The sequence below is a fragment of the Anarhichas minor genome, unplaced genomic scaffold (assembly GCF_050575085.1).
Source record: "Anarhichas minor isolate MPS153535 unplaced genomic scaffold, ASM5057508v1 ptg000033l, whole genome shotgun sequence".
Taxonomy (NCBI): Eukaryota; Metazoa; Chordata; class Actinopteri; order Perciformes; family Anarhichadidae; genus Anarhichas; species Anarhichas minor.
Window position 1 is genome coordinate 9,628,563 of NW_027466479.1, and position 23,751 is coordinate 9,652,313.

At 45.4% G+C, this 23,751-nt stretch overlaps 1 protein-coding gene across 4 annotated transcripts in view; it reads left to right on the top strand.

Annotated features, from left to right (window-relative positions):
• Window positions 1-23,751, top strand: part of ash1l (ash1 (absent, small, or homeotic)-like (Drosophila)) — a 31,393-nt gene that overhangs the window by 4,922 nt on the left and 2,720 nt on the right. For 2 of the 4 annotated variants that reach the window (XM_076106158.1, XM_076106159.1), the window contains exons 4-26: window positions 624-4,977; window positions 7,929-8,601; window positions 8,770-8,943; window positions 9,076-9,170; window positions 9,698-9,771; window positions 9,942-9,987; window positions 10,225-10,333; window positions 10,501-10,707; window positions 10,886-11,032; window positions 13,507-13,615; window positions 13,765-13,914; window positions 14,391-14,458; window positions 14,913-15,079; window positions 15,183-15,335; window positions 15,592-15,646; window positions 16,055-16,187; window positions 17,409-17,678; window positions 18,089-18,175; window positions 18,269-18,359; window positions 20,715-20,853; window positions 21,000-21,172; window positions 21,552-21,718; window positions 22,256-22,760. In XM_076106158.1, the coding sequence (XP_075962273.1) occupies window positions 624-4,977; window positions 7,929-8,601; window positions 8,770-8,943; window positions 9,076-9,170; window positions 9,698-9,771; window positions 9,942-9,987; window positions 10,225-10,333; window positions 10,501-10,707; window positions 10,886-11,032; window positions 13,507-13,615; window positions 13,765-13,914; window positions 14,391-14,458; window positions 14,913-15,079; window positions 15,183-15,335; window positions 15,592-15,646; window positions 16,055-16,187; window positions 17,409-17,678; window positions 18,089-18,175; window positions 18,269-18,359; window positions 20,715-20,853; window positions 21,000-21,172; window positions 21,552-21,718; window positions 22,256-22,760 (8,146 nt within the window). The remainder of the gene's footprint in view (window positions 1-623; window positions 4,978-7,928; window positions 8,602-8,769; window positions 8,944-9,075; window positions 9,171-9,697; window positions 9,772-9,941; window positions 9,988-10,224; window positions 10,334-10,500; window positions 10,708-10,885; window positions 11,033-13,506; window positions 13,616-13,764; window positions 13,915-14,390; window positions 14,459-14,912; window positions 15,080-15,182; window positions 15,336-15,591; window positions 15,647-16,054; window positions 16,188-17,408; window positions 17,679-18,088; window positions 18,176-18,268; window positions 18,360-20,714; window positions 20,854-20,999; window positions 21,173-21,551; window positions 21,719-22,255; window positions 22,761-23,751) is intronic. The other 2 variants (XM_076106161.1, XM_076106160.1) reach the window with 2 other exon arrangements.

Here is a 23,751-nt window from a genome sequence, read left to right on the forward strand (position 1 = left end):
GAGGCAGCGTTCCACAAAAAGGTTACCGCTGTAATGACCATGTTATTGCACAGATAAAGAGCAGAGCATAAATTGTTCTTTAGTTCTCTTTGTTTTCTCTGTTGGCGTGTCCCTATTCATCATGCACCGCCCCCTCCAATCTCCCTTCGTCTGTGTCATCTATCCTCTGTCTCTGCACGGCCATGTCCTCTCCACCCCCCTCTCTAGCTCTCCCCTTCTGTCCCCAATCTGACCCTGATAAGTGTTATTGAGCCGAGTCTAACTTCACCCCTCGGCATGCCCGGGAAGCAGCAGACAGAAAATCTTATCAATGAATTGCATTTTGTAAAGGGGGTACAGCAACGTATTTCTGATTGGTAGACTGTATTTCTAGCTGGGGCTGTCTCTGGTCAGATGTGTTAGGTTCAATAGCACCATAGCTGCTCTAAATTTTGCCACATTTTTCTCAAATTTGTCATAAGATATCAGCGTATCACTTTAGTTAAAAATGTGTTCAAGCATTTAGAGGAAAACACTTTTTGCATGCATACATTTAATATAGACATTTGACAGTGTATTTCTTAAATGTAATAAATAAATTATTACGCCATAATTAACTTGCCATCTCGTTCTTTGTTTTCCAGGGTTCACCAAAGATGGATTGCAAGTCTGATACAAAGCCAGACATGAAAGCAACCACCACCACATCTGAGAGACCCCTCAACCTTCACCGCCCTCCACCAGACAGCAAAACGCATCCATCTGGGAAGAAAACACCAACTCCACAACCCAACCCCCGGACATCTTCACCTTCTCCACCACTACCTGCATCAAAGGAAGCCAGCTTTGAAGCTGTTAAACCTGCTCAATACACCTTCAGCACTGAAAGTCAGAGAGACAAGGACAAGAGTGTTCAAAATTGGGTAGCACCCAAAATCACTGAGAAATTGGCTCAACTCATAGCAACTTGCCCACCATCAAAGACCCCTAAGCCCGCCAAACATACAAAGATTGACCCCGCTCCTCCTCCCCCAAACTCAGGCTTTATGGCCCCCACAGCCAAGCAACGAGACAGGGCTATGGCCAATAGGAACACGTATTCAAGAATGGTACACCTTTCTCCACCACCTCCTGTATCACGACCGCCTGGTCGGCCCTATGGTTCGAGGAACAAAGACAGTGTGATGGAAAATTCAAGTGCTCTGACACCACTGGGCCAGGAGGACACAGACGGGGATGAGAAAGCTAGTAGTAGCAGCAGCAGCAGCGATAACGGCATCGGCAACAGCAATAACTGCCTGTCAGCCATGTCAAACGACTGCAGCAACGACAACAGTAGCATTTCTAAGCCCCAGTCACGTCCAGGTCACTGCCTACCACACAACACATTGCAATTTTGTCCCATTTCATCCTCTTCCACCAACTCAGCTGAGCAGAGGACAGTGAGTGCAGTGACACACCTGTGCTCCCCTGCTCTCTCACAAGCACACCATGCACGAGAGAGTCCCGCCTTGGCAGAAGAAAGCAATGCAAATAAGAGGGAGCAGGGCAGTGACAGCCCTCGAGACTTAACCAAGTGCCCTCCTCCAGGAAAACCAGAAGGGAAAGACAAGGGGGCTAGTAATCAGTCACTGCGAGTTGAGAGGGTGAAGAGCTCTAGTCCAAATAAGCGCAGTCCCAATCGGGATAGTAGCCGATCCGGTCGGACCAGCAGTCCCGCTGAGCCTTACAGACAAAGGGCATCTCCTTCACCAGAGCCAGATGATGACGAAGGTCCACTAACGCCCCTGAGAGATGATTCTCCTGATTCATCCATAGACTCTCCAGCAGAGCAGGACAGCAAACCCCTTAAAAAACGCAGGGGAAGGAAACCCCGCTGGGGCCGTCCTATGAACAAGATGCAGGGTCAAAGAGCAGGCCTGGACAGTCCCTTCGACCAGAGCAAAACCATCTTGCCTTTATCGTCAAGCTTGGAAACCCTGTTGCCACCAGTTAAGAGACCTGTGGGCAGGCCTCCAAACCCAAATAAGGTCAAACCAAATCCTGTGCCACAAGGTCCAATGTCTCAGCTCTTCCCACCCCAGCCAAAGAAAAGGGGAAGACCGAAGTCTATAATGCCACGGCTTGACGCTCCGGCCCGTGGGTGCCTTCCTAACAAGCTGGCTCCCTCCAAGGTCTTTTCCTCTTTACTGAAGTCTAAAGAAGAGCAGGACCCCCCTGTTCTTCACCCTGAGGTGGACCTGAACCCCCCTAAACCTATGCCTAGAAAACGTGGACGCCCCAAGCGGCTTCCTCCTACCTTACCCCAAGAGGGTCAGCCTCCCACGTTGGCTCCAGAGGCAGGGGACATGGGAGACAAACGGTTCCGCAGCAAAGGAAATGGGCAGCTTATCATGAAAACTATTATAGGCAAGATCAATAAGATGAAAAGTATGAAACGGAAGCGTATTCTCAGTCAAATCTTGTTAGGCCCAAGACCAGAAGACACCCCTAAATGCACCACCAGTGGGGTGGTCGGCTCTGTGGAAGCTGCAACCCAATCATTGTCGTCCCTGGCTGCTTCTTTTGGGGGAAAACTAGGGCCACAAATTAATGTCAGTAAAAAGGGCACAATATACATGGGTAAGAGACGAGGCCGCAAACCAAAATCAGCGAATAATGCAACAGCTACAACATCCCCACCAGAACCGTTCCTATCTCCAAACACCACTTCCCCTCTCCATCACCATCAATCACAGTCCCATCAACAGCATCAGCTCTCCTCCTCCGAGGTCTTTCCTTCCCCCTCCCTCTCGCAGTCTAGCGGAGGCCACAGTCCCATCAGCGATGCCAGCTTTGTGGAGCCAGGCTCAGTGCACTTTGCAGGTCACTCTCACTATTCTAACCCCCATCATAGCCACAACACGTTCTCTTTCCCTCCCCCAACCTTTTCCGCCCCTAATCCTCGCAACCCCGGCTCATCATCTATGGCCACGGCAGCTTCCCAGAAAAAGTCATCTTGCCGGGGATACCAGCACCACCACCATTACAGGCAGCACTACCATTATCATAAGCTTTCACCTTCTCGGCCACTCCATCCCACCTCCCCTGCTCCCCTCAGTGAGCTCAAAGAAGCCACTCCGTCACCAGTCAGTGAGTCGCACAGTGAGGAGACCGTGCCCAGTGACAGTGGTATAGGAACGGACAATAACAGCACCTCTGACCGTGGTGAGAAAGCTGGGGGTAGCTTGGGTGGAATTGGGATGCCGACTGGAATGGGCAGTGGATTATTAATGCCGGGGGTCATTGGTTCAGCTATGGGTCCAGGGGTGGGCCTTAATTCCAGAGGTAGGCGGCGTCACTCCGCTGTGCTTATGGAACATCCCTCACCCTCTCCATCACCCCAAGGGACAAGGTCATCACCAGATCCCAGGAGACCTCACCCAGCAGCTCCCGCCTCCTCCTTAATAGGACATAAGGACAAACATAAGCACAAGTGCAAACGCCGCACCCATGGATGCCCCGGCTATGACAAGCTAAAGAGACAGAAAAGGAAACGCAAGAAGAAGTACTTGCAGCTGCGCTCCCGGCGGCACGACCCAGACTTTCTTGCTGAGCTGGAAGAGATTGTTGTGAGACTGAGTGAAATACGGATAGCACACCGTACCACTGGGCACCGGCTCGGCAGTGGAATAGGCATGGCAGCAGGAACAAGCAGAGTGCCAGGAGTGGGGAGCAGGCCCGGTGGTGGCATAGGAAGCACAGGTGGCCCTCCTCCACACCATTATGTCCACAGGGATCTACTGCCTACAATCTTCAGGGTAAACTTCGGCAGCTTCTACTCCCATCCTGCATACTCCTGTGACCCATTGCACTATGTTCGTAAACCAGACATGAAGAAGAAACGGGGGCGGCCTCCCAAACTGAGGGAGACCATGTCCGACGTTCCCTTTGTACCTGGGCTTGGATTCCACCTCTCCAGTGGAGGCTTCTACCACCCCTCCTACAGCGTCCCCTACTCCTCTGGGCCCCTGGGTTTGGGCTATTACAGAGGCTATCCCCCAGCTAGTGCTCTGTATCCCCACCCACACCACCAGTCACCCCACACAGCCCCATCCCACCACTCTCACCACTCGCCGTCTTTCCCCCCTCCTCCCCCCACATCTTACATGCATCATCACCACCCTTCACATCTCCTGCTGAACCCCTCTAAATTTCACAAGAAAAAACACAAGCTTCTCAGGCAGGACTACCATGGAGGAGGAAGGTCCCCTGTCCTGTATCCACCCATGTCCTCTGAGCTTTCCTTCAACTGGCACCACAAACACAAACACAGACACAAACACAGAGAGCGCTGTGCTGAGGAGGACAGAGAGGAGGCGGCAAGAGGAGGATCAGCGAGCCGGGCAAGTACAGGGGTTTCTGAGAGTGGAACATCAGGGAAAGGTGAGCGAGTTGGCAGTTTAGGAATGGCAGAGTCTTTACAACGATGCCGCTTCGGACGAGATACCGCCAGCACCAGTGCCAGCAAGCAAACTGCTTCCACTTCTGCCAACTCCCCTTCTTCTTCCTCATCTTCATCTGCAGAAAGGTACAAGCGCAAAGAGAGCTCCATGTCCTGTCTAGGCCCCTCGAGGCTTGCACTGGGTAGCGGCTCAAAAGGCCACCACCCAGTAGAGTCTTGGTTCAGGATGGGCAGCTCAAAGGCAAGCTACTCTAAGCTTTCACGGAGTCACGTGGCACCTGGACAGGGTCCCTTCTCCGACGGACAGGCTGAAGACCCAGCAGGCTGCTCAGACAGCGACGACGAGGAGCCTCTCAGTCCCACGGAGGATGCGGAGCCCGGAGCCCATGATTCTCCAAACCTTACAAACCTGTTTGCCTCTGCTCTCACCCGCACTACGCTGAAAGGGGGCAGGAACAGAAAGACCGAGGTAGTCTCAGAGAGCTCCACCTTCTCCCGCATTGACCGGCCGATGAGGAAGGACCGCTCAACATCAGCAGAAAGGAGAGAGTTGGGTAAGTCTAATTTTATTGAGTTTAATTTGAAAGGGATCTGTACAGCAGAGGCTCCATTGAACTGATATAGGGGACAAAAGCATATGCATAGTTAATTTTGAACAAAGAAAAGACTGTATAGTAACCAGTAACAATAGCAGCAGGGACCTATTTGCATTCAGTAGTTGCATTAAATCCCATTTTGTTCCTATAGCCCTGTACGTTTGACGAGCTATTCAGCGCAGAAAATCTTTTGACCCAAATTAAATTCGACATTGTTAAAGGTTATTGGAGTCAATTGTGCACCAAATTCATTTTCCAAAAATAGTTCTGTGTCTGCAGTTGTATCAAGAATCCTGTGGCTGAATATGATTGGCTGATGTCTGATGAGCCTCATGGCTTGGCACAGCTATAGTGAAACGGGCACAGCGGGCAATCCATTAGATCCAGCACTGGTTCCAGAACTATGTATTTGGGCAATAACCGTTTCAGACATTGCCATATGGCACACCAAGTGTGCTCTCAAAGCTCGCTTGATCTCTGCTCAGTGAAGCCTGTATATTTCCTGAAAATCCCTCACAGTGCTGAGAAGTTCCTTTGTGATTACAAGTGGAACCATCCATACCTCAGTCATGGTTAGATCAAACAACGCAAGAAAATGATCTGTTCTGTCTCTGTATGCCTCTCAGCTTTCTCCCTTCTGTACAAAGAAAACACTAAGTGGAATAGGCCACTTATATTTTGGTGAAAAAAGCCCCTTCGAAAGACAGCGACATCGCCTGTGCTTACACTGTCTGACATTTGGTAGCTCTTACTAGCGGTTACGGATTTGGCAAAAAAATAATGACTTAAACTGGCTCCTCTGTGAGTGGATAGTCGCAGTTGACCACAGTTGATATAGCATTCCTGCCAGAGCAAAAGGGGTGGAGTGTTTTGTTAACATGCTATATTTAGTAGACATTTCCCTCAAAAGCCCACAATGCGAGGCCTCGTCCTATCCTTCAGTACACCCAGCACCTGGGCTGAGCTAATGTTGCTGATGTAAGACACAGCGGCCGCAGCAATGGCCTTCATCAGTGTGACTCTGAATGTCCTCTGACAAAGACCGATGTGCTTACGTGGGTTTATGTGCGAGCACCAGTCAGGGTGGGTGTTAGTGTTTATGTGCGTGTTGACTAGTGAGCTGTGAAGCTGTAAGGTCCCAGTTGAGGCATAATGGTTGCCGTTTCAAACCACAGCAGGGTAATCCTGGATTACAGCTCAGGACTCGGGGTCACCCAGCGGTTGCAGACTGTGAAGGTGGAGGAGGCCAAGGGTGGGGAACGGGCTGGCACACAAGACAAGTGGGGAATGATGGACGTAGATCGATGCGTAGCGTCTGAAGGTTTGAGAGTGAAGGTGTAAAGGGAGGGCGAGGATAAGACGTAGCATAAAAGAGCAGGTGTGAATAGGTATACATCCAAATGTTCAGATTCTAAGTGAATGCCCAAATCAAAAGGAGAAAAAGCAAAATGTCAGCCAGTGTTAACTGAGCCATATTCATTCTGGATGCCTGTTTCACACCAGGCACTATAACCCATTATGACCACATGCCAAGCTGTTCACACAACACAGGGTAATGGGGCGCAGGGGTCATGCAGTGTTTAATACTGTTGTCCTCTCTGATAAGCTAGTTAATCGGTCATCCAACTTTGACCCGGTCTTTCCCTGGTGACTTGGGTCACGAGTAGGATCCCTGATCCCACCGTGTCTCGTATTTGAGGTACACTGTGTGACTGTTGATGTACCGGACAGTCATTAAAGGCTCCCTGTGGAGTTTTAGATCTCTAGCACAGCCACAGAGCTGTGTTTCCATGCGTGGGTCTATGTGCACACAAGGACACACATGCATGTGGTATGCCAGTAGTACAACTAGTATAGTATAGATGTATTAATCTATATTATTTGTCATGATTTAGTCGGTTACAGTTGCTTTTTTGCGGCTTTTCCACCTTAGACGTGTTTGTAATATTCAGTATTCCTTTGAATTTGTGGCATTTCCGTTCTGAATCTTATTCCATTAAAAGTTAAACATTTGCATGGAAACTTTTTTTAACAAGCAGCAAAAAGTTTTAAAAGTCTTACCTGCTGATTCAGATTTTTGCTGACTCTGATTTTGTTCCTAAAAACTATAATTGACAACAAGTCTCCAGACTAGCTTTTTTTCACCACTGTCCCGGAAACCAGTGCAAAAAAGATTTGGCAGCCGATTGATATGTGCATCTTTATTTTGCAGTTGTGGAGGAATAGGTGGTCACAAGGTTGAGTGTGAGATGAATTCAAAGATTTAGAATTATACCGGGAGGAAGAGGTCTTTTAAGGTCAGGCAAGAGGAGGAAAGAAGGAGAGGGTGAGGAGAACAATGTTAATGAAGAAAAAGACAAGAAGAGGAAAGAGGAAGATGTGTGAAAATCTTGTAATGTCAAAGGATGGGAAGTAGGAAGGTGAGGAAGGGTGAGATACGAGTTTAAGAATCATGTAAATGAGGAAACAGGAGAGATTTAAAGAGCGATGTGAGAATGGAAAGAGATGTAAAGCGGCAAGAGGAGAGAGCAGCTAGGAAATGGTGAATAGATTAAGAGAAAACTACTCTATGTACTTGTGGCCGCTTTTACTATTTAATTTGTGTTACAAATACCAGCCTGGTAGGGCTAACATGGTCTTTGATGGTGTGTTAGCCAATTACTTGTATTTGGAGGTGTGAAACTCTTTCAAACATTCTTACCTCAGCTCCAAATTGTTGTAAAATTTGTAATTAATTAACATCCGTGATAGACTACTTTGTCATTCAGCTTAGGGACAGCCATAGGACAGTATCACACAGTTTGTTGACCGTCTCACCTGTTCTAATGACACTTACAAATGCTAAGAATTGCTAGGAATGTGTACTCTGTGCTTTGATACTTATTCATTTTCTCTTCTTCTTTGACTAGGGTCATCATCAGGTATCCAGACGAGAGGCGTTGCCCTCTCGCCCCCTGAAGGGCCCGAAGGATCCATGCACCACCGGCAGCAGCAGCACCATCACCAAACCTCCCTGTTTCACTCCCACGGCTCTGCTTCCTCCTCCTGCCTCTCCCCCTCACAGGACTGTTGCCTAGATGCTTCCCTGCCCCACCACTCCCATCGGGCACAGCCGTCCAAACACAGCCTGCACCACGTCAACAAAATCCTGCGTGCCAAGAAGCTCCAGAGACAGGCGCGCACAGGAAACAACGTGGTGAAGAAGAGGGGCCCCGGACGTCCCAGGAAGCACCCGTTACCCTCCCCGCCGCCGTCCCCACCACCAGTGGTTGAGTTGAATCCGACCCGGCACAGGGACAGGGCGACTGAACGGCCAGCGGGGGGCCGAGGTTGGGAGGGCGACACTGTTACAGATGCTATTGAGGCGGTAGTCCAGGGCCTGCGTCGAAAAAGTCAGAAGAAGAAGCGCTGGGATGGAGATGAGGAAGAAGAAGAAGAGGAAGAAGAAGAGGACGGGGAGGTAGAAGAAACTGAGGAGCGATTGCCAGACAGAGAGGAGAACCTCGGCAACCTAGTAGCAAGCTCCAAAGCTGGGACAGGAAGAAGCTGGCTTACCCAGGACGAGCTCCAGCACTTTCGTGGGTAAGCCAATTTTAATTACACTGTTGCACATTAACCTTTATACTTCTCTGTAGAACCTCAGCTCTGGGTCACTGACACAGATTTATACTGAGTATTCATGTTAGGATTCAATGCTGGTATTATTAAATCCAGTCCTCACTAGAAACCAAGTCCTGGTTCTATTTTTAGCTCGATGGAAAGCAAGCCAGATGGTCACTGCTCCCCGGACCGCCCAGCCACTGTCCCCCAGGAACAAGCTCCGCCCATGCCCATAACTACCCAACGGGAGAAGAGAGCAGCCAGACCTCCAAAGAAGAAGTTTCAGAAGGCGGGACTTTACTCTGATGTGTACAAGACCGAAGAGTGAGTTGCAAAGAAATCTTAAACTACATCTCCTGATATTGACTTTTATTTTAGATCAACGCACCAAATAACAGTTTTTCTGAAGTGCTTGTAAACCATTACATTTCACCATTTCTATACCGCACCTTGTAGCCCCCGGAGTCAGCTTCTGCAGCTAAAGAAAGAGAAGCTTGAATACATACCTGGGGAACATGAGTTTGGATTGTTTCCAGCTCCCATACATGTTGGTGAGTCTCAAATTGTTTCACTTTTTTTGCTCCCCCCTATTTTTAAAACACAGAATTTCATTTGATTACAACCAAATTAACTGACCAGTCGTTTAAAACTAATCCAAGTTATTTATGTTCTTCATGCTGTTAAAGAATTGACAGCATCAGTCATGTTTCTATATGCGGAGGTATTACATTGGCCTGTCTCGTGAAGCTTGATTAGTCACTTTTGCTGAATAGAAGCCACAACCACTCTTTCTACTTCAGTCCATGTTCTACATCTGAAGGGCCTCAGGGATTACTCATCAAAACTCCCCAGATAACTCAGTAAACCGCTTCTGGGATAAGGAAACCACAGGCCTTTATATCCAGCTATGGTAGATGAAAAACACAATATGTTTCATCAAGAGGTCAAACTTCTCATTTACGTATGGTATGTGAATATAAATGTGATTTATGTATATGGTCAAACATTGCTTCCCCTCTTCTCGTACATTTCAGTTTCATTTTCTCCTTCCTAAATTTCCCCTGCTCTGTTTTTTCAGGGAAGTACCTGAGACAGAAGCGCATTGACTTCCAGTTGCCTTACGACATCTTATGGCTGTGGAAACATGATCAGGTGAGCAGTTGTGTTGAGCACTAAGTGGTTTTTAGGGTTTTCCCATGCTCACAGTGAATTATTATTGACAGGTAGTTTCAAGATGTACAGCCCCAGTGGAGGCCCACATAAGTACTTGTTTCTGCCTTTAAAGCCCTTTTTATATTTACCATTCTGTTTGTGTGTTTCAGCTTTACAAGAGGCCGGATGTCCCCCTTTATAAAAAGATCAGATCAAGTGAGTATCCGGCTTTGTTCCAGTGACTCAGCCAGAGTGTAATTTGGAGCCGGATCAATTTTTGTACATGTGTTGTACTACATTGGTTGTGTTGACTGTTGAAGTCCTTGTTATCAATGATATGCATTGTTTGCAAACCAGGAATTAAACATGATTGATGTTCCCACTGCCGGTCACACTTCACGAGGGTGTCAATAACTGTAAATGTAAAACTGTAAACCCCCGGTTGTGTCACAGATGTCTATGTGGATGTGAAGCCTCTCTCTGGTTATGAAACAACTACGTGCAGCTGTAAACCGCGTGAGGACTCCACTGAAAAGGGCTGCCTGGATGAATGTCTGAACAGGTAAAGACAAACCTCACCATGCAATGGCCACTTTCGAAAGGTTTCCCATTGGACATCTGATTATATTACAAAAATCAGTCCTCGGGTTAGTCTTGTTTGTTTACGACCGTTGTTGCAAAGACGTTTGTTTAGTAAAGAGTCATTCACTCTCATTTTGTACATTGCAGGATGAGTTTTGCAGAGTGCTCTCCCAGCACCTGTCCAACTGGTGAACATTGTGACAACCAGCACATCCAGAGACACGACTGGGTCCAGTGTCTGGAGCGCTTCCGTGCTGAGGGCAAGGGCTGGGGCATCCGCACCAAGGAGACACTTCGCTCTGGACAGTTTATCATCGAGTACCTGGGCGAGGTGGTTAGCGAACAGGAGTTTAGGTGAGACCGTCGGATCACTTATGATGCATGAAATTCTTGTGGTATGTGGATTTCAGAAGATTTAGAATATTCTGCGTCTGCAGTTCTGCCTGTTAGGCTTCCTCCATTCAGGGTGTACTTTATCTTGACATGGAAATGAATGAAAAGCTCTCTTTTAATCTCTCCTACCGTTCTCCAGGAGCCGGATGATGGAGCAGTACTTCTCCCACAGTGGCCAGTACTGTCTGAACCTGGATAGCGGCATGGTGATCGACAGCTACAGAATGGGCAATGAGGCACGCTTCATAAACCACAGCTGTGAACCCAACTGTGAAATGCAGAAGTGGTGGGTGTCATGGCAACTTCAAACCAGTTCCCTGCTGATGTTCTTGTTGTGATGTTGGGTTCTCACCAAAGCACAGATTTGGCTTTTCAGGCACCAGTTATAGCGCTGGTAAACATTTAACGTGCCATTAGCCTCCGGTAGCTAGCTACTGACTCGGCATTAGTTACCAAAACAATCACTGTTACCAGATGTTATGCAAGGTGGCTTTTCTAATATATCTGGGCACTACAAGTGTCACAACACGCATGTGTCATGTCCTCTTTAAGTATTTTAAGTCCATGTTTGTTAGCTTGCCGTCGTCTTCTTTCCTATCCTCGTTGGCACAGTTCAGTATATCTTGGCGTGTTACCAGCACCTATGTATCCGCGGGATAGTGTGACACCATTGATGTGACTGTGTATTGCGTCACCCACATGCATGTGTGTCCTTGTGTGCACACAGACCCACGCATTGGAAACGCAGCTCTGTGGCTCTGCTCGAGATCTAAAACTCCACAGGGAGCCTTTAATGACTGTCCGGTGCATCAACAGTCACACAGTGTATTAAGGAGGCTGGAGAGCGGGAGGAGCTGATTGGAAAATGTTCCAGCTTGATAATTCAGTGTTTTCTTTTCGAAATGCTTTCGTCACTTATGGTTAACAAACTGGAAAATGCCAGCCTATTACCTTTTAATAGTTTCAGTTAATTGCTTTCTGTTCGTGTGCCTGATGATTTGGATGAGCTGGGTAATGTCTTTCTCTCTCTGTGAGAGGCAAACTGAGTATAATGAATGAAACAGAAAGGAGAGAAAGACATTCATTTTGGTAAGATATGATCTTTCCAAACAGAGACAAGGCCAGTCAAGCCACCAAAGGGCCTCCTCATTTATGATTTCTCACTCATGTTATCAGATAATAAGGATTTCATTATAAGTAACCACGCGTTCTTAGTAATCTTATAGCTATTAAATACAGTTTGGGCACTTTACTGCATGTAGATTTGTGTGTTTGTTGTGGTGTTAGATTCCCTCAATGTGGCAGAAATTCTTTTTTTTTGAAGGTTCGTGGATTTATTACAGTTAAACCACTTTAACATGATAAGTAGCCACACACAGTGAGTGTACGTTTGCCAATATTTGACTGCCCTTGTTTGGGTATCTTACGCAAGCCCTACAAGGGACACGTGTAGCAGGTGCACTTCATTGTGAAGGAGAAAGCGCTGCCTTGTAACCCCAACCTTATTCATGCGGCCGCGTGGTGGTAATCTGATGAGATCAACTCGGTCCGTCTCTGCCAGTGTTCACAGACCTAAATGGCTTAAAGGCCAAAACAATTCACTGGTTTCCTGAGGGATTGCTCTCGCAGCATGGCTAAATCCACTGCTATTGTAGAGCTGGCTGAGCAGGCCTCTTGAGTGTGTGACTTCTATATGTGAGACCTACTTGGGTTTTTCTTTTAAGATGTTGTTTGCATGCGTGCGGTAAATCTGCAACATGTGTCAGCACAGTTTAGAGGGTTTGATTGTGGACATCTAACGAGCTCCAGAGAGTCCACTATCAAACCGTACCCTCTGCCCTCCAGCACAGACGAGCTCATAATCTAGGACACCGGTTGGTCCAAGTGTGTGTGTGTGTGACTGCTTGTGTGTATAATTTAGAGTGGCCAGGCTGAAATAAAAGACTCCACAAGGATGGAGGATTTTCAGCACAAAGCCTGACGAGTCATCCATCTTGTCACAGAAGAGAGATTACATGGAGCCCGGGCCTTAGATACAGCTGTAGTGCCTGAAGACAATGCGCTGAACCAGCTTTTTACCCCTATAGAAGGAATAAATTATCAAGTGGCTGGCAAACAGAATAGTGTGCTTTATTCTTAGAAGAATGGTGGAAAGCTGGAGCACAGCTTTGGTTTGGAGAAGGGGATAATGGGGAGGACGGACGTGTTGAGCGGTTGCCAAATCGAGCAAATAAAAACCGGGGCCAGTCCTCTTCTCTTTTTTTTTTCATGGATTTAAAATGCCTTAATTTAATTGTCGTTCTAACGGGGCTAGTTTAACATTGTTTTAAGTCAATATAGAAACTTGACTTTAAACTTCACCAAAGGGTTAAAAGCTTGACCTGAAAATAATATCATCTCCCTTTACATTTATAACGTTGTTTAATGGAATACCATTAAAATGACCATTTGTATATCAATTACTCACCCCGTGTTATCTTTGTTTATGAATAAAACATAGTTTTTCTATGATGTCATCTTGAACATTTATCAGTAAAATACTACTCTAAACAAACGCCGTAAGATCAAAGAGCAACCTCCTGACAGGTCCAAACACTCCCAAGTCTTGTGCAATAAATGATCTTTTAACTTCAATTTGTTATATTTACAGTTGTTAATTTGAATCCTGTTTTTTTGTTTGTTTTCATAAACTCTCATGCTTTATTATCACAAGAATGCTGCGCCCACTCACTTCGCCTCCCTGTGACTTCTCTCTCTCAGGTCCGTGAATGGGGTGTACAGAATAGGTCTCTTTGCTCTCAAGGACGTCATCAGCGGCACGGAGCTCACTTATGACTACAACTTCCATTCCTTCAACACAGAAGAACAGGTGAATCACCAGCAACCAGCTCCTCACGGAATAACACTTTGTATATTTCATGTTTGGAGTTATCATCACTGCTTCTTTTATTTTTGCTCGGCCCTTTTCTCACCTTTGTACAAATTAATGCTTTTTTTATTTTTTATTTTATTTTACAGCAAGTGTGTCAGTGTGGCTCAGAGAGCTGCCGGGGCATCATCGGAGGGAAGAGCCAGCGTATTAACGGCCTGCCTGGGAAGACCGGAGGGACTCGGCGGCTGGGTCGACTCAAGGAGAAGAGGAAGTCCAAACACCAGCTCAAGAAACGAGTGAGTGATCAATGTACTTAAATGCATCCTTATCTGTTCACCCTTACGTAAGATCTATAATAGATCTATAATACCAGAGAATAGCAAACAACCCTCGACATTTTCATTTCTAAAGAAGGAAAAATGAGTCCTGAATGTTTTATTCTTACCTACCTGAATAGATTCCACCATAAGGGTTTGCTTAAGACTTTGATTGTAAACTCATGTATATTGTTGTATTACTATAGCCATTGCCTGGCTGTAAAGAGTTTGCTAGTGTCTTATTAAATATCAGGCGCAGTGCCTATGTAGGTCATGAATGTGTATGTGTCTCAGAGGTGCTCTTATGGGCCACAAGGTGTCTCAAAAAGTAACTCGGGGTAGTCTTTTGAATTGAGGCTGAGTGGTATGACCTAAAATGTACAGTATACCATGGTATGTTTCCAACATGCTTTCTGCAGTAAACATCATGGTAACACAACCGTCTCTTTCTGCAGGAGGAGGAGTCGAGTGACAGCAACAAGTTTTACCCTCATCTCATGAAGCCCATGTCCAACAGAGAGAGGTGAACACACACACACGCACACACACACACACACACACACACACAGTCAATACATAAGTGAAACAAAACTAAACCGTTTCAAATTTTGACACAAGGGGAATTCTATTCTGTTGCTAACGTTTCAGGTCTACTAGGTGTCAAACGTTTTGACAAAGTGGTTAAAAAATGCGCATTGATGGTAGATAGCTGACACATTTCTTAAGTTCTTCAATTTAAATGCAAAATATAACTTGTTGAACTATTACTTCTGAAATATTTTAGTACAAAACAACATTTGGTTACATTTTCTGAATCAATTAAATCAAACGCATGTGATTTTTGCTCTCAATCTCCGTACTTCCTTAACAGAATGGTGGAGTGGTATTAAGATTTTGAAAGTGTGGTGAGAGTTGATGTTGGCACTCACAGACACATGCCACCTTCACACGTTTGTCCCCTCTGCCTCAATCATCAGGAACTTTGTGCTGAAGCACAGCGTGTTTCTCCTGAGGAACTGGGAGAAGATGAGGGAGAAACAGGAGCTGCTGAAGAGAGAGGGTGAGCGAGAGAGGGACGCCAGTAGCCTGTCCTTGTACACGCGCTGGGGAGGAGTGATCCGTGACGATGGCAACATCAAGTCAGGTGAGTGTACAGCCTTAGAGGTGTAAACATACAGCATGTGGTCTGAAATGAGGTGAGATTGTGTAAAAAAACGTCACCCATAATGCTCGTGCCCTGTTTCTAGACGTGTTCCTGACGCAGTTCTCGGCGCTGCAGACGTCGCGGTCGGTTCGCACGCGGAGACTCGCCGCCGCTGAGGAAAACACGGAAGTCACGCGCACTGCTCGCCTCGCACACATCTTTAAGGAGATTTGCGACATGATCACCAGCTACAAGGGTTAGTGTCTGTAGTGTCGATATATATTCAGTATGTGCCCACACTGGTGTGTGTGTGTGTGTAAGCACCAGTAGAGCCCTTTCTATTGTACTATTCTATTAAATATTCTCATTAGTGTGACCTCTAGCTTCATCTGAGGTCTCATCAGTCCTCCAAACACATCTGTTAGCGCCTCTAATACCTAATGTCCACTGAATGATTAGGCTCTGTGATTAAAACACGATGACAGGAGTGTTATTCTTCTGTCTTCCCTCAGATTCAGCCGGCCAGACACTTGCTGCTCCGCTGGTGAACCTCCCATCCAGGAAGAGGTAAGAGTGTGTAAAAGTGCAGACCTTGCATTTTGTCTGGTTCATTCATAATATTTTACTGTTTACCAGACAGCAGTGTTGTTGCTTTATCTGGTCCATCAGTGTACAGCACCCACACAGTTTTATCTCGAGCCACACATTTCAGCCGTGACAGCCTGTGCTTTGATTCTTTCCAGTATTGCGTCACTTTGAGTCAAAACAATAACAGCTCCTTTGGCTACATGGTACAAATACTGTCATGGTTGGCCACCACTGAGCCATACTTCACATCTCTATAGACTCAATGATTTACAAGCACTACATGTTTTTTAAGTAGTGTTGATTTTGTGGATGCTCAGACAAAAGGTCTTAAATGTTTTCAAACCAGATATGCAGAGACTAATCCTGTTGTTTTTTGTGTACCATAAGGAACAGCCAGTACTATGAGAAGGTGTCTGACCCTCTGGACCTGAGCACCATCGAGAAGCAAATCCTCACGGGCCACTACAAGACTGTAGAGGCGTTTGACACCGACATGCTCAAAGTGTTCCGAAATGCTGAGGTAGGCAGGTGTCCCACCGGTTGCTAACATTGCTGTTTGTGTCTGTTTACATACATCATTTCATAGCTCTGTCAGTTGAGCTGCAAATGTTGCTGGTAGGAGAACTGAATATTTGAAAGGAGACTTTAGAAGTTAGCAGGGCTGGGTATCGTTTAAAATACCAGTACCAATACCAGTACCCTTAAAGTGATACAGGTACCAACAGATCATTCATCATGTGAATGGAAGCTGTTTTTGTGAGAAAGAAAGTACTTCCCCCGGAGCAGGGGCTTACTTTACAGTTGGAACTATCTTACAGGAACTAAATTGAGTCCCTGGTTCCTCTGGCCAAAGCTCAGCTTTAGATCCAGGTTTAGAGTCCAAGATGATCTTGATCGCTTTGGAAAGTTCCTACAGAGAAAAGGCTCTAAAGGGTAAACCCACTGCCTAGAGAGTCATCATTTATAAGTTATCTATCAAACTAAATGCTTAATCGATGTCATAGATCTTCTCTGCCTGTCAGATTTATGTCAACAATCATTAGAAAGATCAGTGTGATAATTGCATGAAGGCTAAGGCTGCTGAAGCATCCAGTCTTCATCATTTAATAACACTTATCACAAGAACACTCGAGTCTCTCGAGTTTAATCCCAGAATCTTAAGAGCCCAATCAATATCAAAAAGCCTCATCAAAAGCATCATTCAAGCTGTTACTGTGCAGCTCTAATACATTTTCCCTCCCACTCACTCAGTTCATTTATTTTTTCCTGCCTCGCACACAAACACCTCCCAAATGGGATACAACTTCCTGACTGCTGATCCTCTGCTTATATGTTACAGGCCCTTTTGATTTACATCCGTATAGCTTAAACGTTTAAACAAGTGCCACTTGAAACCTCTGAGGAGTTTACTCTTCAAGTCATAGAAGTCTGAAGTGGACGTCTAAATTAGATTCACCCTTTGGTTCCAAGACCCTGCCAGACTAAAAATAGCATGAGGGGAAAGTGGTTTATTGTTAAATTTGAGAGCTGTGAAATTTTGGCGGCTGCAGAGACAGCGTTGAATGTCTCTGTGCATGCTTCTGCTTTTTTATATACATGATATCTCTTTATACAGTTTTGAGGTCTGTTGTCTTTGTGTCGTACGTCAGAACACACAAATTAATAAAGATGATTTCCTGTAAATTCATTGTTTTTGGCAAAAAAAAAACAATATTTAAAACTGGTCTTGTTTTCCCACCAGAAATATTACGGCAGGAAGTCATCGGTCGGCAGGGACGTTTGTCGCCTGCGTAAAGCCTACTACAGCGCGCGTCATGAAGCTGCTGTCCAGATAGACGAGATCGTGGGCGAGACGGCCAGCGAGGCCGACAGCTCGGACTCGCTGGAGCGTGACCATGGCCACCACGGAGGAGGAGGTCCAGGGCCGCACGACAAGGACGACGACGTCATCCGCTGCATCTGTGGAATGTACAAGGATGAAGGCCTTATGATCCAGTGTGAAAAGTGCATGGTAAGAAGCGAAGCGAGGTGTCTAACGCACATAACTGAAAAAGATTGGGTGACAAATCTACATTTATAGTAGCTTAGAAAGAAAGTCGGATTTCCCATCATATCTCTTTTGTCTCACTGGCTAATCAGTTGCACCTGTTTTGGTGAGCGCATTCTCTAGAGGAGAGAGTGCATTCAGTCCTCCTGTTATTTTTATTAAACAACGAGGGTTAAAGATATTGATTGAGACGACCACAGTTGCGAATCAAGGAGGTTGTTACAAATGTGTTTTCTCTTTGTTAGTAATGCAGGTTCAGAACATAACCGTTATTCTTGTCAGAGTGAGTCACTGTCGATACCAGCTCGGGAGTAATTGATTCAACTGCATTTTTGTTGCATTCACGTGATTCACCAATTGATTGGTCTCTCTAGGTGTGGCAGCATTTTGACTGCATGCGGCTGGAGACCGAGGTGGAGCACTACCTGTGTGAGCAGTGTGACCCTCGGCCTGTAGAGCGGGTACGTCTATCCCCTCAAAACAGCCGTGAATGCTGAACCTCAGTCTCACCACCCTGATCCATCTGATCTCACTCATATGTGTTGTTGTTACAGGAAGTTCCCATGATACCCCAGCCTAGCTACGCCCAGGCGGGCTCTGTCTACTACATCTGCCTCCTCCGAGATGATCTGCTGCTACATCAAGGTATAGAAGCCAGTCCTTCAATCCTTCAATGTTTACATCCATGTTTACTAGCTTGCTGTGATCTTCCTTTTCTGGTCCATTGCTGTATTTTTTTGGCACATTAAAGCCAGTTGTAGACTAGTGAAATAGTGTGAAACCATTGGCAGGACTGTGTCTTGCATCACCCACGTGAAGCAATACACAGTGTGCATATGCCAAACAAAACGGGGACCCACTCATGGAAAAATCTGCTCCATGGTGTTACTAGAGGTCAGAAACTCCGCAGAGAGCCTTTAAGTTTCTCTTTAAGCTATGTTTATTACCATTTAGCAGTGGTGTATAAAGTACCCAAAAGCCATACTTGAGTAAAAGTAAAGATACCTTACTGGAAAATTACTCCAGTAAAAGTCACCTATTAGAATACTACTTGAGTAAAAGTCTTAAAGTATCTGATATTTATTGTACTTAAGTATCAAAAGTAATTTTCTGATATTAAATGTACTTAAGTATTGAAAGTAAAAGTACAAGTAAATGCTGTCAATAAAAAAGCAAAGGGTCAGAATTTTGAGAATTATGAAGTTGATTCTTTTAAGTGCTGTGGCACCATGACCAAGGACATGGAGCTGTGTTGAACATAATTGTGTTGGCTGTGATCCATCCAGGAGCAACAATGTTCAACATAATATATTGTACATAAGTATACTTTTGCATCTACTATGAACTTATCATCATAATTCTCCGAAAAGCAATATGACACTATGAAGGAGTTGTAACAGTGCGTTTATAAGTATGCTCATTCCGACTAGAGGATGTAGAGGGCAAATGCATAATATTGTGTTCAGCAAAAAATATTCACTTGATGCATCAGGTCAGTGTTGTGAGAAAGGACACCTGCCTTGTGAACTCCTATGGGCCTGATTTGAACACAATAGGCAAAGGTTTTGCTCAAGCTGAATCTGCAATTGGGCGACTGCTACCATCATAACTCCATCTGATCATCCACAAAATGACTCAAATATCAAAACATGATCAATACTAAAGCAGCACCGAAAGTAACAACCCAGGCATTACTTGAACCTGAAAAATGTCCTGTTCATCTTCAAAAGACAATTCTAATACAATGTAGCTTCTTTACAAATGTAAAGAAGCTACATTGTATCAGAATGTGTATAGAATGATTCTATTGAAGTTATTCCTTTTTTAAATGTTTTAGACGAGTCACTAATCACTTTAAAAGAGTGATTATAGCTGATTTAACTTACAGACATGAGATTGATCTTCTCATGTCACTCTCTTTATACAATGATATAAATTCATCCCCGTTTTATTGATATCTTACGAAAAGTTACTCCTCACTTTTCGTGCGTTTTTCCAGCAAAAGTCCAGCAACATGAGTCTGTTTTCGCTTGTTACATGCATACTGTCTTTTCAAAATAAACTTCCATCTTCACAGGAAACAACTAAGGTTTAGGCGATGAAACTACTTAGTTAGGTTTAGGAAAAGATCGTGGTTTGCGTTAAAATATCTACGGAAGTGGCGTTGCTTAAGTACGGAAGTCACGTCACAAATAAATCAACATTGGCTTCTCGTTTCACACACGGCACAAACTGCGGCCTCCTGGAGGAAACACCAGTGTTTGTTTGACCCATCCACCTCTCCTCATCCCACCGTCCTGTGTGGAATTCTACTCGTGTTGTCGCTTGCTAGCTATAGCATATAGCATCCTGGGCATCACTGGGAATCAAAACACCGCGGCTTTGAGAGCGCTTGTTTGCAATTGCGCATTAACGTGATTAACCAATGATTTAACTTGCAAGCTAGGACCACTGATTCACCAAACCTGCTTGCTTGCAGTCTCTGTTCCACCACAGTCCCCGACGTTGGTCTCATGATTCATTTTGTTTCTGAAGATAGATTTGATTTTGTAGCGAGTAACGAAGGTTTCAGGGGAAATGTATCGGAGTCAAAGTATCAGTTTTCTTTGCAAAATGTAGTGAAGTAAAAGTCAACAGAAATATAAATAGTAAAGTAAAGTACAGATATCCAAAAAAACGACTTAAGTACAGTAACGAAGTATTTCTACTTCATTACTATACACCACTGCCATTTAGTCAATTCAATTACATTTAATTATAAACAACAGGCCTTGTATTGTAGCACAGGGTTGAAGTGAATTTTATGTTTCCTATGCAACCTTTTTTACCTATAAACGTTTTGAAGTGCCGAAATGTGATCCTTTCCAACTCCGGAAAACAATTGTTACTGCACTGAGACGTTCAACACTCAACCTGTCAGTTTACTTCTGTATCGAGGAGCCAACTTCTTGTAATATTTCACCGTTGCAGACCAGAAACCTGTCTGTGTCTTGTGTGCAGGTGATTGTGTGTATCTGATGAGAGACAGCAGGCGCTCACCTGAGGGACAGCCTGTCAGACAGTCTTACCATCTCCTGTCTCACGTCAACCGAGACAAACTCGACATCTTCCGAATTGAGAAACTCTGGAAGAATGAAAAGTAAGTTCATCAAATGTAGGACTTTGAACAACTAGCATGAAGTACTGTAGATACCTGCTGGCGAGAATAGATTATTATTGTGCTCATCAAGTTGCATTACGGTGTTTAACTCGCTGGTCTCTTCTGTGTCCACTCAAACTCTAAAGGGGTGAGAGATTTGCCTTTGGCCACCACTACTTCCGTCCCCACGAGACGCATCACTCTCCATCACGGCGATTTTACCAGAACGAGTTATTCCGCATGCCGCTCTACGAGATCATCCCCCTGGAGGCAGTGGTGGCAACCTGCTGTGTCCTCGATCTCTACACTTACTGCAAAGGTGAGAGGAAACTCACACATGAGCCATCTGGATGGAGTGTTTTTTTACCGATTGAATTAGTCATTCTTTCTGAGGTTTCTTTGTTGCTCGAGTAAAGCTCAGTAAATTGTACACGCAGGTATATGGGTTATACCCACCTCTTTTTCTGGCGGTATACCCGCCTCGGCCAAAAAATAATTGTAATATATAGGAGAGCATACCCACTTGCTCCTCCATAACCTACCTATCTACCAAGTAGTACACCCACCTTATCAACAACCACTACACCACTGACCTCAGACATGCTCGAACAAAAACATAGCGGAACAACTATACACTGTTTTCACATTTTCTAATGACATGAGTTCCTGGCTAATACAAAATGTGTTCCTTCCTACAGGACGGCCGAAGAGCGTAAAAGAGCAGGACGTGTACATCTGTGATTACCGCTTGGACAAGTCTGCTCACCTGTTCTATAAGATCCATCGGAACCGCTTCCCAGTCTGCACCAAGCCGTACGCCTTCAACCACTTCCCCAAGCGGCTCGCACCCAAAAGAGACTTCTCGGTGAGAGTGGTGGGGGTGCTGCACTGGGATCTGGTTACTGATTTATAAACACTGAAAGATATTTTAAGAGTGGAGGTAATATTACAGCCCAGGGCACATTTCCCTTCGGCACCTCAGAAAACAAATGAGAGAACCTGCAACTGCTTTTTGTTGTTTGCAGTGAGCCACATTCAAGTATCTGTGGAATGTTTTGTGAATTTTGTTATGTTGACAACTAATTATGTCCCATGTAAATTGTAATGCTAATAGACTTGAGGAGAGTTTTTGTTTAGTTTAGTTTGTTTTTGCTTTCATGGAGGACCGGATGGATAAGTTTCACTCCATTAAATTAGTCCAGGGCTGTGTCGGGTAAACCTCACAGAAAACTAAATTAAGACGACTCTCCTAAACTTCTCCTGTGATTTATAAACTATGATGCACTGATTTTATTGTCCATTTGCAAACCCTAACCATCAGAAACCAAAGTCAGCTAAATTAGATACAAAATACTTGCAAATACTGTTTGACCCGGGACTAATTGTGATTTTTTTATTGCAGCCTCACTACGTTCCTGACAACTATAAGAGGAACGGAGGTCGTTCTGCCTGGAAGAGCGAACAACCCAAAGGAGCCGCAGGCTGCGAGGATGACGGCTCTTCCTGCGACCGGGGCGACGACTTCCCACCCGAAGCTGAAGATGGGAGAGGAGGAGGAGAAGAGGACGACATGGACACGAATCCAGACGAACCTGAACTTCTTTCAGCTAAGCCCAGAAGAGCGGAACGGGAAGGGGAAGGGGATGCCGACGAGGACGGAGACGAGAAGGACGACGAGGACGACGAGGACGGGCAGGAGTCTGAGGAGTGCAAGGAGCTGGAGGACAGTTCCGCAGAGAGGATAGGAGAGATGCTCGAACTCCCGTCGTCGTCCGCCTCCTCGCCGCTGCACCACCCGGTGCTGGGCAGGAGGGAGGCCCAGAGGGAACGTCTCAACAAAATTCTGCTGGATCTGCTGCACAGAACTCCCAACAACAATGGTGAGGGAGCGGGAACAAAGCAGGGGGGTAGGTCATCAGATAATTTAGGGTTTTTAAGTTTCACATCACTTGCATTATTTAAACATGTTGGATGAAACATCTTTTACACTGTTTCTAAATGGTTAAACTCAAAGTTGGGGCAAATAACTGCTTTAGAGGGAGTGGGGGATAGAGAGGGAGCAACATCTGCAGCTCACATTTAGCTGTTATTCATATTTGTGTTAAACTCTTTTTGTCATTCATCTAACAGATGGCAGTCTCTGTTTTCGGATCTGTTGCTTTCTCTGAGTTCCCTCCCATGCAGTGTGTCAGTCTGTTGTCATTGCTTCAATCTGCTGACAGTATTACAAAGAAGTATCTAAATCTAGACCAACTTTTAACACTTAACATTCAATAGCTAATCTTAGTATATCGAGAAATAGTCTGGTGACCGAAAACCAACAATGAATCGATCCTGCTGACAAGTGTTGCTGGTGTAGCCGATGCCTGATACAACTTATTCCTCTGTGCCTTAGACCTCTACCGTTGTTCAAAAAACTATTCTTTGTGAGAAACGGTGGCTGAATCTGTAGGCAATGGGACAACATTTTGGCATAGATCGTTTGCGTTTGTAGTCTGGCGAGCAGTCTTTGATAGAATGCAGGTTAACAGTCCGATTGGAGAGCAAAAGAGCAGGAACGCATTGGTCGAAATGTAATCTTGGAACTATCTAGCTAAATCATCACCGGCTGTCGTCCGGTGATGATTTAGCTTTTTATTTGTTTAATATTTGCCTGTAAACAGCTGCTTGTGAAACAGCCCAGTCCTCCACGTTTCCTCATTCCTACTCTAGTCTTGCATCTCAAGTTGCTAATCGGACTGTAAACAAAGAGCAGTGCATGGATTAGGAAGTCTTGGCCCAGATATCTGCTGGCTACACCAGAACCTCAGAAATATAGACCCTTGTCCTAAGAGGCGTATCCGTCCTCCGACCGATAGCCGATGGGTTCAGAGACTGGAGTGTGACGAGGCAACAGAC